This window comes from Strix uralensis, chromosome 5 (assembly GCF_047716275.1).
Source record: "Strix uralensis isolate ZFMK-TIS-50842 chromosome 5, bStrUra1, whole genome shotgun sequence".
Lineage (NCBI taxonomy): Eukaryota > Metazoa > Chordata > Aves > Strigiformes > Strigidae > Strix > Strix uralensis.
Window position 1 is genome coordinate 81,530,149 of NC_133976.1, and position 14,577 is coordinate 81,544,725.

Here is a 14,577-nt window from a genome sequence, read left to right on the forward strand (position 1 = left end):
GCCAGAAGCACATGGCACAGAGCTGGCTATATCACTATAGGCAATTCTATCCTCTAAATGAAGGGTATCTTGTGTTTTCCAAAGATGGCTTTCTATTCTCAGTAGAGTGGTGAAGCAAGTATTCCCATACATGTACAGTAGTATAAAATATCCACAATGAACAGGAGCTACCTGAAGACCAAAAATTAATGAAGGGTGGAAGTCAGGTGTGTATCTTACTGTGTCTTGGTCTTGTTGTTGTTCCAAGAATGCAGAGAATTCTAACATCCAGAGTTTGGAGCTAGCAACCCTTCGTCCTTGCCAAGCTGGTGCTGATGGGGAAGGTGAGAGGCCAGTGGGAGACTCAAACCCTAAGCACACAGGATTTATATAACAAAATTTAGAAAGATAAAAGTTGGTAATAGTTTTCCAGTAGAGCACCTGTTGTCAAAGCTGACTAATTACATTTTCTTATGACTTCAGTCATCATGCAAAAATGTCATTCATAAGGTCCTCACTCTACCTGCGGTTAGAGTGGCTTGTCAGTTACTCTCTGCTAAGACAGCACTGTCAGGGCTGGTAATGATGTAAAAGACAATCTGCCTGGTTTTGACACTAGAGCAAACATGTTCAGCACCTTTAGGAGGACCTAAATTATTGAGCCCTAAATAAGCAGTGAAATAAACTACTTTAGTATCAGAATGAAGCATCACCATTAACATGACCATTAACCTCTCAAAATGGGGAAACTGAGCAGGAAATACATTTGTTGTTCCACTTAGTGAGAAATTGGAAAGACAATCAAGTTATGATGGAAAACAGTGCTCTAGTACATGTAGCATGGCGAAAGAACAGTAGAGATACATAAACTTTTATTTTTTGCTGAGCCAGGAGGAAAAGAAACCCCAAAACAACCAACTTAGAACAGGAAAAAATGTTTTTTTAAATTAAAACAAAACTTAAAATTAAAAGATTCAGTTCTCTCAGTAAAACGATGGGAACGGGTAATAAGGAGAAATCATATAAAAATTAATTTAGGGCTCACTGAAATGTTTTAATAAGTAAAAATCCTTTTTAAAGATTAATTTTAAAACTTTTTAAAGTGTTGGCTATTTCTGAAGTTGGAAAATAATTTCAAAGCAAGGAAGTACATTTCCTTACCTACCTGGTAATGGCAGCGGTGGCTGTACAGCGTACGGCTGTTGAGAAAAAGGTTTCACGCTACAGAAGTACACAAAGAGAGATGGTTAACAAAAAACCAAATCAAAACAAAATAGATTCTTGACAAACTGTTTGTGCAGATTAGATTAAATATTTCTCCTGAGGAAGAAAGTGGCATAAGTGTCTCTGGGAAATTATCTTTCTGTGTGGGCAAGAGAGGGTCATGGAGAAAGACTTAAAAAAACAGTAAGGGGTCAGGACTGGACTGAATAAAATTTCCCTGTAGGTGTTCAGCAGGCTCTCCCCACAGACTTGTTATTCAGAGATCCTTATCAGCCTGTTAATACACCGGTGCCCATTCGTTTATCCTTTCCTTTCAACCATGGATAGATTTAAATTTATGCAAGTGGCTATACATCTGGGCTGGATGCCTCTCACACTTTTAGGCCCAGATTCAGAGATGTTCAACACTCACAACTGAACCTAGCTTTCAAGACAGCTCAGCTCCATTTTAATACCACTGTAAGAAAAATCATCTGACATCAGGGGCAGCAGATACTTCAAGATTCTAAAAGAACCTCTCACATTGAATCTGCCTCGTTCACTTTCAAGCTAAAGGCATAAAATCTACTTTTTATTTCTCCTAGGATGGCTTCCATTCTTTTACTAGCCATTTTTTCTCACAAGATATTTTAATAGTATCTGTTCCCTGATCTGCTCCACAAACATTAGCAATAGCACCACAAGAGGGCAGGAACAATGGCTTGGGTGAAGAACATACAACCTTCCAGCTGCTTGTCCTTAAATTGCCTTAAATTGCTCCTGTTAGGTTATGTGATAAAAAGTGTCTCCATACAAACAAAGGAGCACAGAGGATCAATGGCAGGTGGAGCAACCTGAATAATACTCTGACACAAAAACACCCAGGGCCATCACTAGTGAAAGATCAGCCCATCAAAGGCTCATCTCCACCCTGGGGCAGTAATGCCTCAAAGGAACAGAGCTTCTGCCCCTCCCAGGGCTGTCCCGGCAGAGCCATCAGCCCCATTGTCCAGGTGTGAAACCAACCCAGTGAGCCAGCTGGGGAGGCTCACAAACCAGTCACCTTACAGACTGAGGGGGTTACTGCATAGATGGTATGGGACATGTTACAGAGTGCAAGGGGGGAGCATTTTGGGACTGCACAAGATTTATTATGGGGATGTTTAGGGAGAATATGACGATAAAAGGTGCTAGTTGCATGTTACAACATCAGTACAGTTGTCTGTCCATGCTCTGCACCTTGTCAGTGCAGTCTGTCCTATCTTCTCACTAAATTCTATTTCTAAATCTTTTCCTGCATGAGGAGCTCTCAGTTCTCCGTGTGTGTTTGTTTCTGGAGTGCCAGCAGCAAGGGTGTGATCACTAGTGATTATCAAGCCAGACTAGCCAGCAAGTAGATGGTTTGGGAGCAATCTGTGCGTGTCTCCAGGGGTAAAAATGCTTTCAGAGGGACCAAGAGGTTCAGGCTAAATGACTGAGAAACTGCGGAGTCTGGAAATCGACTGAATGATATGAGAGAGAGAGAATCAATCAATCAATCAATCAATCAATCAATCAATCAATCTATCTATCTATCTGCCTATCTGTCTGTCTATCTATCATCCCTTTGGGAGGCAAACTGGGGAAAGTGAAGATCCAGCTACTGAGTGGACTGTATCTAAGCCCAGTTACTGGAGACATTCAGAGTGTGTGTGTTTGTGATGTGCATGTGTGTGTGACTGAGAGGCCAGCACCAGCAACTGGAGCAGAGCTGTGGCCTCGGGAGCTCCCTTGCCTGGATGCCAGCACACAGGGAGACAAAGGATCCCCGGGCAGCTACTGGGTGGATCCACAGTGCCTGTATATTTCCCACTAACACACCTTCACCCTCATCAGCCAGAGGGAGAGGCTACAGGATGAGGCTGTTGGTGCCATCTGTATTTGTGTGAGTGCTGGGCGTTATCTGTCTGTGCTGTTCTGTGGGCCCAGCCATGTGTATATGTGTGTGTGTACAACATATACGCATAGTTGTGTGTGTGCCTACCGGGGATACACACTCAGCCTCGCTACTGGTTGAATTTGGGAGCACGGAGCTGCAGCAGCCTCCCCTGTATCAGGCTACTAGGTTCAGCAGCTCCCTAAAATAACCCATATTAGGCTGCTTGAGTCATGGCACACATTAAAGTGGTGTAATCCACGTTGAAGGTACCATATGAAGACATAGGGTCTTATCTATTAAAGATTCTCTCATGACTCTCAGTTTGTCTTCAACCATGTGCCTTAAGTCTCAGATCCACAGTCAGGGAATCTGTCTAAGAGCTAAGACTATGTTATCTTAGCATTTTATAAATCCTGTAATAGCTAATGGTATTACTCAGGCAGCATAGAGGAAGCAGCAGAAGCATGTGCTTTGGATGATCACATGAAGGAATACTCACTCTTGGGAAGATCCAGCTTGGCCTGGCAAAGCTCCTTGCCAAAACTGCAAGAGAACAACATACATGCAGAAGTCACCACTTTTAGGACAGAGATGAAAAGCAAGGCTTGTTTCTTCCTGAGGAAAGAAACTGCAAGCTCACAGACTTCTAAAGATGTGACAGAGTTATACCTCTTCTTTCTACCTTCCTGGTTTCATCTTTGTGTAGGTGCTGACTGGCCTTTGTTTTCTTTCTAAACACTACTACTGGTGACACGCAAGCAACTGACCCAAGTGGGTTTTAATGTTAAATACTACGTATGCACCTTGTGCCTCTGTCTCCAAAGATTTAATGATGCTCATCTCTTGGAGGGACCATTTTCCCCAGGACAGCTCCATGGGAGTATTTTGGCAGAAATCAATGCTCAGCAAAAGCTTACTAGGCCCAACTCAAAGGTTAGGGGATGCTGACAGGCCTCCTCTATTAAGGATTTTATATAAGGGCCATCAATTTGTAATCTAAGCACTCAGGATGAGCTTGGGAATGATAAACTTGAGAAAGGGTCAGGATGGCCCAAACAGTTTTAATCCAACAAGATCCTGGACTAAGAAAGTGATACAGACACCTGAAAGTATTTCAGGCAGTGAAAACCTAAAGGATCTGATTGTTCTCTCACTTGTGTCATTTAAAAAAAAAAAACTCTATTGTTTTACATCAGTGTGACTAAAGAATCAGACCCAAACTATTGAAGCCATATGACAGATTTGTTCTACAAAGACAATGCCTTCTGGCCCATTCTTTCTGATGTTCTCAGGATTTTCCTAAGCAGGTCCCAACACCCTTTCAAATACTCAAGTGTCTTCAGCCCAACTCCACCAAGACACTGATTCACTCACCCCAGAAACAGCAGGGTAGGCTGGTCGTGGGAGACCAGGCAAGGCCATTTTACTATGGAAGGCAGTTGCAGAGATAATCTGGGCGGATGACATTGTAGCCATACTCTGCATGGCTTTATCTTTAGCTGCCTGATCCTATGGGCAAGAGTAGAAACAGAAAAAACAGAATTATTATAATGATAAAGAAGTTGCCTGGTCTAATGCTGCATAACCAGGATTCCCATCAGCTTCTTTTAGAGAACAAGCGTCTCCAAAAACTGGGCAGCAGACTTGCCAATAACTGTCCTAAGAGCTCTTCAAAGCATGTAAGTCTTTCACCCGTTACTATAGCTTCAGATGTGATTAATCATCCTTTCTGAAATGCTGGGATCACTGGTTTAGAGACTGCTAAGCATTTATCCTTTCTGTCTGAAGGCTTTCAGCCGCACAGCTGAAATGTTTTGTTATGGAAAGTACAACTCTAACGGATTCTGGTGTTTTAATCATTGGTAAGAATATTCAATAGGAAAGACTCTTGCTTATCAAAAAAACCCTCTAGAAACAAACTCACAAAGGGAATTCATCATCATCGGTGCAAAAAGACTACCTCACTTTGGGACTGCATTAGTCTCAGGTAAAGTTGATCATTTTATTCCCATCCCTGGGGAAACAGGAAATCTTAATCTCCCAGGGCACAAATGCAAGGACATTCCTTTTTGTGTTTTAACAGGGCTGTGGAATTGCACACATTTTTACAGGCAATGACAGTGCAACAACTAGGGGACCTGATGTATACTTAGAACAAATAACATTCTTAATTTTTTCTTCCAAGGAATAAATAGACAAACAGCAGCACTTCCCCACATTCTGCCTTTCCTCCTACATCTCCTACAATTAGTCTTCACCCTTCAAACGCTCCACATTTAACTGTGACATTATAATTATAATGGCGATGCCACAGATGACTTCATGGCTTGGAGAAACTGCACAAAGAGGTAAGCTCTTGCTGTCTTCTTCAGGAATTCTCACTTCCCACTTGCATTCATTGAACTGCAATAAGTTCTCACCCTTGGGTCTCCATTCTCTCTAACCCCTCCGCTTTCTCTAAGGTTTTCTGAAGTTCAAAACTCAGGGATTCTGGTGTGTCTAACACAAAAACAGTCAGAGGAGGAATAACAAAAGTTCAAGAATAAACATTTAAGTGGAATGATTAGTAGGAATGGACAAAGCTTACATATTTTCTTTTTTACAGTATCTGTGAGTCCTGTTAGTACCATTCAAGTGAATGGAAGGGAAACATTTTAATTGCTGAGAAAGTTCCTAAGATTTTCCAAAGCTTTCAGAATCCAGTTTAAATGATGCTTATGGGAATACTATAAGGATTACCTAAAACATTTTTTAAGGGTAAATATTCTCTTCTGTTTTTTCATTACATACATAAAGATGCTTTCCCAGTTGCCGTTGCAGAAAAGGATTTTCTGGATTCACTGGAAAAATTGTATTTGTCTACCTGAGTTTATACATGAGTTTACGGGGAAGAGGCATTTGTTTGTGGAAGTATTAAAGTAAAATAACTGAACAATTATGAAGGGAAAATATTTTATCTATTAACCCCTGTTGTGTTTTTCTGTTTTGTTTAAATGCCTGACAGACTGCTGGAAAAAGCATCTTTTTGTAAAAGACATCTCCTTCCTCTTTCAGCTAACAGTTCTGTATTCATTTGTATCGTGTTTCCAGTACATTAAAAAAAAAAAAAAAGAAAAGAAAGCAACAAAAACTTTTACCAAACATTTACACTATTTGTATTATTCTCAAAACGCATCATAATAATATCAACAACAACCACCACCACAATTTCCCTCTTTTTCCTTAGTACAGGTGGTATCTATTAGCCACCCAGGACATGGAAAACTACCGACTTCTGGAAACAGATTTTTCTCAGGCTTTACCCTACTTTCTCACCTCTATCTGTTAGATGCACAGTGCACACTTCGAGAAGACACCCCAGTTTGTGTGGAGACTATAGTATTATAGTAACTGCTCTGAAAAGTCAGCGTGTAGCTGCTCTGATCTCTAGGATATAAGTATGAAAACGTATACTCGCTATGGAAAATGAACAGTGATAGAAGAACACACAGCTATCAGCAGGAACTTGGAAGAAGGGCAGCAGCTTTTATGATTTCATTTCCTTGCCCTATGAAAATGACTAGTGAAAGCAAAGAAGTAAATGAGTTGAATCAGTGCTACAGACTTGCCTCTGCAGGCACAAAGGAACAGTCTGGTACTGGGGAATGGTTCACTGCAGGCAGCTGGGCAGAGCTCACAGCATGGCCTGGCGTGGTGTTAAAGGAGAACAACCAATGGCTCCATGGAGCTCCCTGAGACACCTTCGCTCCCCGAGAACGAAGACGGCCAGCTCCTGTGTGCTAAGTGGAAACAGGCTCGGCTGACTGGCTTTTCAATCACGCCAAATCCCAGAGCTGTGACATGCAAGGAACGGAATCAAGGTTACAGATATAAGCAGCAGTAAATCTTTTAACACCCCGGGCAGTTGTTGTTTCCTACTCGCTCTAACTTGCCTCTCAAGCAGGCCTCCACCTGAATTGACCACTTAACAGCACCGCAGGTTTCACGCTTAGGCAGCCCTACCTAGAAGCACTGAATTAGATAGTTGTAATGTGTGGCTCCTTCTCTTTATCTGAGCAGCTGGAAACACAACAGGCTAATGACAGACACAACAGCACTTTACAAAATGGAGCTGGGGATGGGATGTGGGGGGTGCAGTCATGACTTAGAGGTAATCACTGCTTGCAGTAGAGATGCATGCGCTTCAGCACTGGTCAAGACTGAGTGCCAGCAGTTCATTCACAGACAGTCCACTTCTCCTGGTGTCCAGCAAGGAGTTGTCCAGACAGCTAAGAAGCAGTACATATTAACAGCTGTCTGTCCACTCAACAGTCAGGGCTGGATGGGGCTGTCAAGATCCTCATCATCACCTGAAGCATGGAAAGATCAGGGAAGCAAACACACTTCCCTCCAGATCACTTATTGCCATACCAAATCAGGAAGGTCAACATGAGCTTTCCTTCTCTGGCTGTCTCAGTGATACACAACAAGGACCAGACCCCACATCCTGCTTGGCAAGCCCTTCCTGGATGGTTCACATTGTAACAGGGGACACCCTTTTGTGCAATTGTCACCCATAAACTTGACCTTCTTGACATTTCTGGCAATTCAGTTTGAGCACACAAACCATCTCCCTGCTTCAAATCAGAGTGGAAATAAATGTCAGTAGGTATCAGTTCATTAGTGTGATCTCAGAGCTCTTCCTATAGAAAGGAAAACACAGATTTGCTCAAGCAAGTAGTTAGCCATTTTCTTTCTCATTAGCCTGGGCCTCTTCAAATCGGGTCTGAATTAATCAAGGGGCAAAGTCTATTCAGCTGGCACCACTTTACCTGAGAAGATGCCAGCTGGCTTTACTGCTTCCTCTCAGCGGTTATGCCAACTCAGAACACTTTCTCACGGGCAACTCCTCATCACTACCATTAGTAGATGTGGAACTCGCACTGCATTAACCGTAATGCCATCCCTTCCCAAGGCCACCACCACACCAGGGACTGATTACTGGTCAGCATTTGTTACCATAAACCCCTCCTTCTCAGGTAAACACTCTTTACATACTCCCAAGTCTAAGGGTCATTCAGACTTGGATGACAGCAGCATAAACTGGAGGTAGAAATCAGACACATAAAATTTAAAGTTATTGTTTCTTTATTCTTTAAATAGAATTGCTCCAGATGTCACAGAGCTACAACAATACAAGTGTTTGCACAACACTTCCTGGGAAATACCTTTTCCTCCCCAGCTTACTACAGGTCAGTGGCTAATCTCACCCTTTTTTAAGGCTATTCAAAGAGGGAATGGATGAGGGAATGGCTGACTCAGGGGTCTTGTGTGATTTGTTAAAGGATACCCATCATACCTTGAGCTTGGCTTGGATCTCTCTAGCTTTCCGCCTTGCCAGGACCTGGATGTGACTAGATACCTGCATTAAAAGACAAAATCCATCTTCATTCCAGGAGTACTTGGTAGCTGCTTGGGGAAGTAAACATACTTTAGGCACCTTGTGCAACAGGGAGTTATTTAGGGTTGGGGGAGAGGGGTTGATGTAGCAATGAAATGCTTTTCTGAACAAGACTTAAGTGTCATGAAATGAGGTGAGGGGCCAGCAAAGATGGGCCTTTTCCAATTCAACTGACTTTATTGAGACAGAGACCTCCTCTAAGACTAAAGAACCCATCCTTAAATCTAGGGACTGAGAGTTCTGATCTCTTTGCTCCCCATCTTGGTGTCCTCTTGGAAGAAGGGAAACCCATGGCCACTATATAATGACTCTCAGAACTTCACCATATCTATTGTGGGCCGAAATGCATCATAGAATAATTTAGGTTGGAAGGATCTTCTGGATGTCATCCACCAACCTCCTACCCAAAGCAGGTGTAGGTTGCTCAGCGCTTTGTCCAGCACAGCCTGAACGGTCATTTCCAAATTACAAAGATTCCTTTTTTATCCTGTGTGCCAGATATTTTCAAGATCACCATTGCTGTCCATCTGTCTGGGCTGAGCAAAGAACCTTCATATAGAGGACCACTGATATTCACTGAAATGTTCATTAGTAGGCCAAACACATAAAATCACACACCATTTACCAGTAGAAAAATTTGGGTGTCATGATGTGGTTGGGAGACATGAGCATTACAGTCCTACTGTAAAATGCCTGAGCTGACTGTTCCCACCATTCTTACTAACCAGCTCAGCACAACAACCTATTCCAGCAAAGGCAGAAATGAAGAGCAAGTGAAGAGCAAGGGATTTGTTCTTATAAGCCCTCATCACGTCTAGTGGTCCAAATAAGCTAATGTATACAGGGAAAACTTCACACTTACCTGTTTCCTTGTGCGTGTTTTCCCTGTTCTCAGCTTAATATAGCGGGCAATCAGCTCATTTCGGCCTGGAACAGAGAAATAATGCAAATGCAGGTTTAGAAAGCTATGACCCCAGGAAAAAGGTGCACAGTGGAATTAACTATCTATAGACATCAGCACTGGGATGACACTCTGTCACACTATTTTCTGTCTTAGAGAGATACTCATTAGTTCACATGGTAGAGGTCTTAGTTTTAGGAGCAGAACTTTGGGCTGCACATTCTATTTCCCAGCTTGCATCTGTATAGCTTAAAATTACCAATAAAAAGGAGAATCATATGTTTTGCTAAATAATTACATTACCATAGTGGGTAGAAGCTGTAAACATGGATCAAGATTGCCAGTACAAAAAAGAAAAAGGAAAGTCACTAACACTAAAACATTCAGAAAGGCAAGAAGGAAGATCAAGAAAATAACAGACCAGTCAGCCTCACCCCAATGGTGGGGGTGGAGGTAATGGAACATGTAATCCTGGAAACTGTTTCCAGATACATGAAGGACGAGAAGGTGATTTGAAGTAGTCCACATAGATTTACAAATGGGAAAACATACTTAACCAACCTGATAGTTTCTAGAGGGAGGTGACTGGCTTGGTGGATGAGTACAGAGCTGTATATGTTGTGACTCTAGCAAGGCTTTTGACTCTGTCTCCCATAGCATCCTCACAGGCAACCTGACAAAGTATAGGTTAGATAAGCGGGCAAGGAGGTGGACTGAAAAGTGTCTGAATGGATGGGGTCCTGGTTGATAACAAGCTGACAATGAACCCTCATGGAAAAGAAGGCCAAAAGCATCCCAGGCTGCATTAGGAGGATTGTTGCCAACAGGCTAAGGGAGATGATCCTTCATCTCTACTCAGCAGTAGATGTTGCTGAGGCAACATCTGGAGTACTGTGACCAGTTCTGGACTCCTTGGCACAAGAACGATGTGAACGTACTGGAGTGAGTCCAGCACAAGGTCTACAAAAATGATTAAGGGACTGGAGAACCTTTCATATGAGGAGAAGCTGAGAGAGCTGGGACTGTTCAGCCTGGAGAAGACTCAGAGGGAGTTTTTGTCAATGCATATAAATACCTGACAGGAGGCAATGAGAGGGAGCCAGCCTCCTCTCAATAGTGCCCAGTGATAGGACAAGAAACAACAGGCACAAACTAAAAAAATTAAATACCATCTGAAAACAAGAAAAAAAAAAAGAAAAAACTCAACTTTTTTACTGTAAGGGTGGTCAAGCACTGGCACAGGCTGCCCAGAGAGGCTGTAGAGTCTCCATCCCTGGATGATAACTCAAAACCTGACTGGACACAATCCTGGGCAACCTGCTGTAGCCGACACTGCTTGAGCAGTAGGGGCAGACTAGACAATCTGAAGAGATCCCTTCCAACCTAAATGCGTCTTTCATTCTGTGAATCTAAGTACAAGAAAATAAACAACAATGGGGAATTATACAGAAACAGTCACACAGGATTTATCGGTGTGACATGATACAGTGAACTAAAGGTGCTTTCAGGGTCTTGCAGGCATCCCAAAAAAAAGGAGCATTCTTCAGAAGAGATATAGAGAAAGGAGCTTAGCTTTGTGGAAGATTATGGGAAGCTCCCATAAACGTGAAGGTGGGGCACTGGCTGGGAGAGGTGAAGGAATCCTTGTCCAGTTATGGAACAAGCACACATTGCAGGCACTGAAACCAGTTAGGTTTTACACCTTGATTTTGAGAGATGACACAGTGAGACTATGCCCTTCAGGGCCAAGGGAAATGAAGGCAAGTAGTTTTATGTTCAACGTGAGAGGAGAGGCCAGTGTGGAGATGCAAAGAAAAGATGGTCATGGTGATAGATGAGGGTAATGGTATTAACAGCTACATGAATGAAATGGCTAACGAAACATGAAGCTACAGGGTCACTGGCACAGAATTTGAAATTGCTTGGAATGAGAGCAGGAAACTGCAGAAGACTTGGGTCCAGGATTTGAAAATCAGGAAGAGAAGCAGAGAAGGCTGAGCTACAGGAGAAGCAAGCTTAGACCCAACTCCCAGCTAGCATCACAGAACTGTTTGAGAGTGGATGCCAAGACATGAGGCAGACTATGCAGGTGCCATACACTGGCTCCCATGTATCAAATCTAAGCAGACACACAGATTTTATTCTCCTGGAGATGGAGGAATAAAGAGCAGGAACAGAAAAGCAGCAGCTATACATCTGAACTCTAGGCTGGTTCAAGGCAGAAAACATGACAGAAAGAGCAGGCTCTGCAAAATCATATATTTGTGGTGACCACACCAGCAGCGATACAGTACCTCGATAAGAAGTTGGGGGTGGGAAGTGCCAGGCTGTGAGACATCTTATATGGCTGCAAGTGTTTGAGGAATGAAGTAGGAATAAACTGGGAAGCAAAGCCACAGCTCTTGTTGAGTTTATTTGTAACAAAATTATAAAAACACAGCGTTTTCTAAGGAAAATTTATGGGCTGAATGGAGAACTTGTACATTAGGACTTCGAAAAAGCAAGCAGTGAAAATAGATGCAATATTTATTCCAGTAGTGTAATATTCCATGAAAAAGTTGTCACTTGTTTTTATTTTAAACCCTTGTTTAATTCAACCCTGAAAAAAATGAATGCAAGGAAAGACTCTATGTTAGAGATTGACCACCCAGCCCTTTAAGGAAGGGCTGGCAAAGCTTCTAATTCCATCTGTTTCTGAAACAGAAGAATGTAAATGTCCATGACTCCATTTAGGCTGTGTCCATGAAACATAACCAAAGCACACACAGGGATGGGAAAGCATTTTACATTTACAGATCTTAAGCTTTTCCTAATGGTGTCATTACAGAAGCTCTCCTTATTCCCCTGGGAGAAGAATCAGGTCTGTAGCTGAGAAAAGAAAACAGCTCCAGCTCCTCTATACACAAATTAGAAACTATTTCTGTGCCAGAAACACAATGCCCAGCATGTGGCCGCTGACCTCTTCGGTTCCCACAGTTTCAGCATTAGCACGGTGACATGCCCAGGAGAGTTTGATGTGAGCAGATGCTGTTATGTTACCTTCCACCTGGCTGCTTTTCCAACCAATGTAACCATTTTACAAAGCCGAGACCAATTACCAGCAACACACACCCACAGCACCTTTTTCTAGTGCCAAGAATAATATTTATGGCTTTTCAAAGCTCCCATCTGTTGGACATGGATCTAAGTTGAAAGGTAAGAAACAACTGAAGTGATTTTTCTCACACAGATGCCAGCATATATGAAATTTCAGAAGGACAGTTTGACACACGTCAGAAGTGGGAAATGTGCAGAACAAAACAAGGTGCTCAAATCCCATTATTTATAAAGAAACAGGAAAATTTATATATTACCAAGAGGATCCTCTGAGGGGCAAGGGGAATGAGTTAATGGAAGAGAGAGGAAAAACTAGCCTTGAGAAGAAGTGGATGTGGAGAATTTCAGGCAAACTTTTAAAGGGTACATATTGGGCTATAATAACAATCTGAACACGTGGAAACTCTCCAGACTGGCTCAAATATGGGTCATCCTTGCAAAACTATGGATTCTCAGCTAGATATAACAAATGTAATGGAGCAAATTTAGCTTTGTGGTGTTTCCATGAAAGTCAAGGAACTATACAGACTGAGCAATCTGACAGAGCACCATTCTGCTTCAGCAGTAGAGGGCTGCAGGGATAACCTGTGTGAGAGGATGCCATGAACAGCCCTGTGCCAGTCACAGTTGATTCCAGCTATCTCCAAAATGGATGAAAACAACAATCATTCAAAACCTCAGCCAGTCAGAGGAGCACAAGCTACCTTTGCTCAAACATTTTGGAAAGGGCAATAGGCATTAGGGGCAGGAAACACACAAAAGGAACTGCAAAAAGGAGACATGAGGATGCACAGAAGGAGAATTGCGAGATATGTAAAAAGACACATTTGGAGGAAAGGAAGGAGAAAAGGAGACACGTGGTGGGGGACATTGTTGGGAACATGGCTGGAAAAGTACTCTTGGAAAGAGGTGCTCCAAGTACACTTTGAGGCAACTGCAGCCCATGGAGGACCCATGCCAGAGCAGGGACAACCCTGAAAGGCCTGCAGCCCATCAAGAACCCATGCAGGAACTGAGGAGCAGCAAGAAGAAAGGAGTACCAGAGGAAAAAACCCTCTGGTTTCTTTCTGCAAGGACTGGCAGAAAGAAACCTTTACACAGTGACCCCAACCTCCTGCACCACCCAGCACCTCATCAAAGAATTAGGAGGTCCTGAGTGTTATAGAGAATAAAACAAGGGAAGCTGAGAGTAGGAAGGGGGGAGGAGAGGCAATAAACTGTATTCAAGCCTGGGAAAGTGGGAGGTGTTTCCCTAAGTGTGTGTTTAGCTGTTTGACAACATCAGCAAAAATTGCAAAGCTCTCTCAGGCCATGTACTTCGGTAGAGAAGACAAGAGGGAAGGGAAATTCTTGTGCAAATTGCACATTTTAGAAGCCGATATGGAAATTCTCTAGAGAGAGCATTCAAATGTGGATCCTCGAAATTTCCAGTTTTAGAATTCACTTCCCACTTGCCACCACCTCTCATACAGTCTTCTTCCAGAAGTGTGTCCCCACAAAGCCAGGGAAAAACAGACAGGTGACAGGGTATATTAAGCTAATAAAGATACTGGTAGCAAAAAACCCCAGATCATTCTACAAAGACATTAGCATCACAGGGATGACTAAATATAGAACTATGCAAATTGCCAAGCCCAGTAAACTGCAGCAAGAAGGTATTAAATTACCATGAATCAAAACCGCAAGTCCTAAATGTCTTTTGTTTTTTCTTATCAGAAGTTAGATGTAAGCAGGTATTATGCAGCTGGAAGCCTGTAGGTTCGCAGCCTCTGGAAAGCACTTTCTTTGTTTCACAACCCTGGCTGCAGTGTCAGCAAAGACTAGCCCTCCTCCCTTGGCTGGAACAGGCAGAGCTGTCATAAACTGTCAGATGGTTCATTTTTTAGAGCCATGTAAAGTGTCCCTCAGTGATCTGATCATATGTTGTGTTCTTAGAATAACTCCCGCTGAGGCCTGCCATGGTCACCAGAACCTGCCAACTGTTGTGCCTCCTCTGTCGAAACCGCGCATTGGGTTTCATGAAGCTCTAGCCAACATACC

The 14,577-nt window shown here is 42.8% G+C and overlaps 1 protein-coding gene across 1 annotated transcript in view; it reads right to left on the reverse strand.

The window, feature by feature from the left end:
- The window catches only part of TEAD4 (TEA domain transcription factor 4), a 45,944-nt gene that overhangs the window by 16,631 nt on the left and 14,736 nt on the right, over positions 1-14,577 (reverse strand). Inside the window, exons 2-7 of the mRNA XM_074871949.1 lie at positions 9,403-9,467; positions 8,439-8,501; positions 4,475-4,609; positions 3,600-3,643; positions 1,145-1,200; positions 220-350 (exon numbers count right to left, since the gene is read on the reverse strand). Coding sequence (XP_074728050.1) covers positions 220-350; positions 1,145-1,200; positions 3,600-3,643; positions 4,475-4,609; positions 8,439-8,501; positions 9,403-9,467 — 494 coding nt within the window. The remainder of the gene's footprint in view (positions 1-219; positions 351-1,144; positions 1,201-3,599; positions 3,644-4,474; positions 4,610-8,438; positions 8,502-9,402; positions 9,468-14,577) is intronic.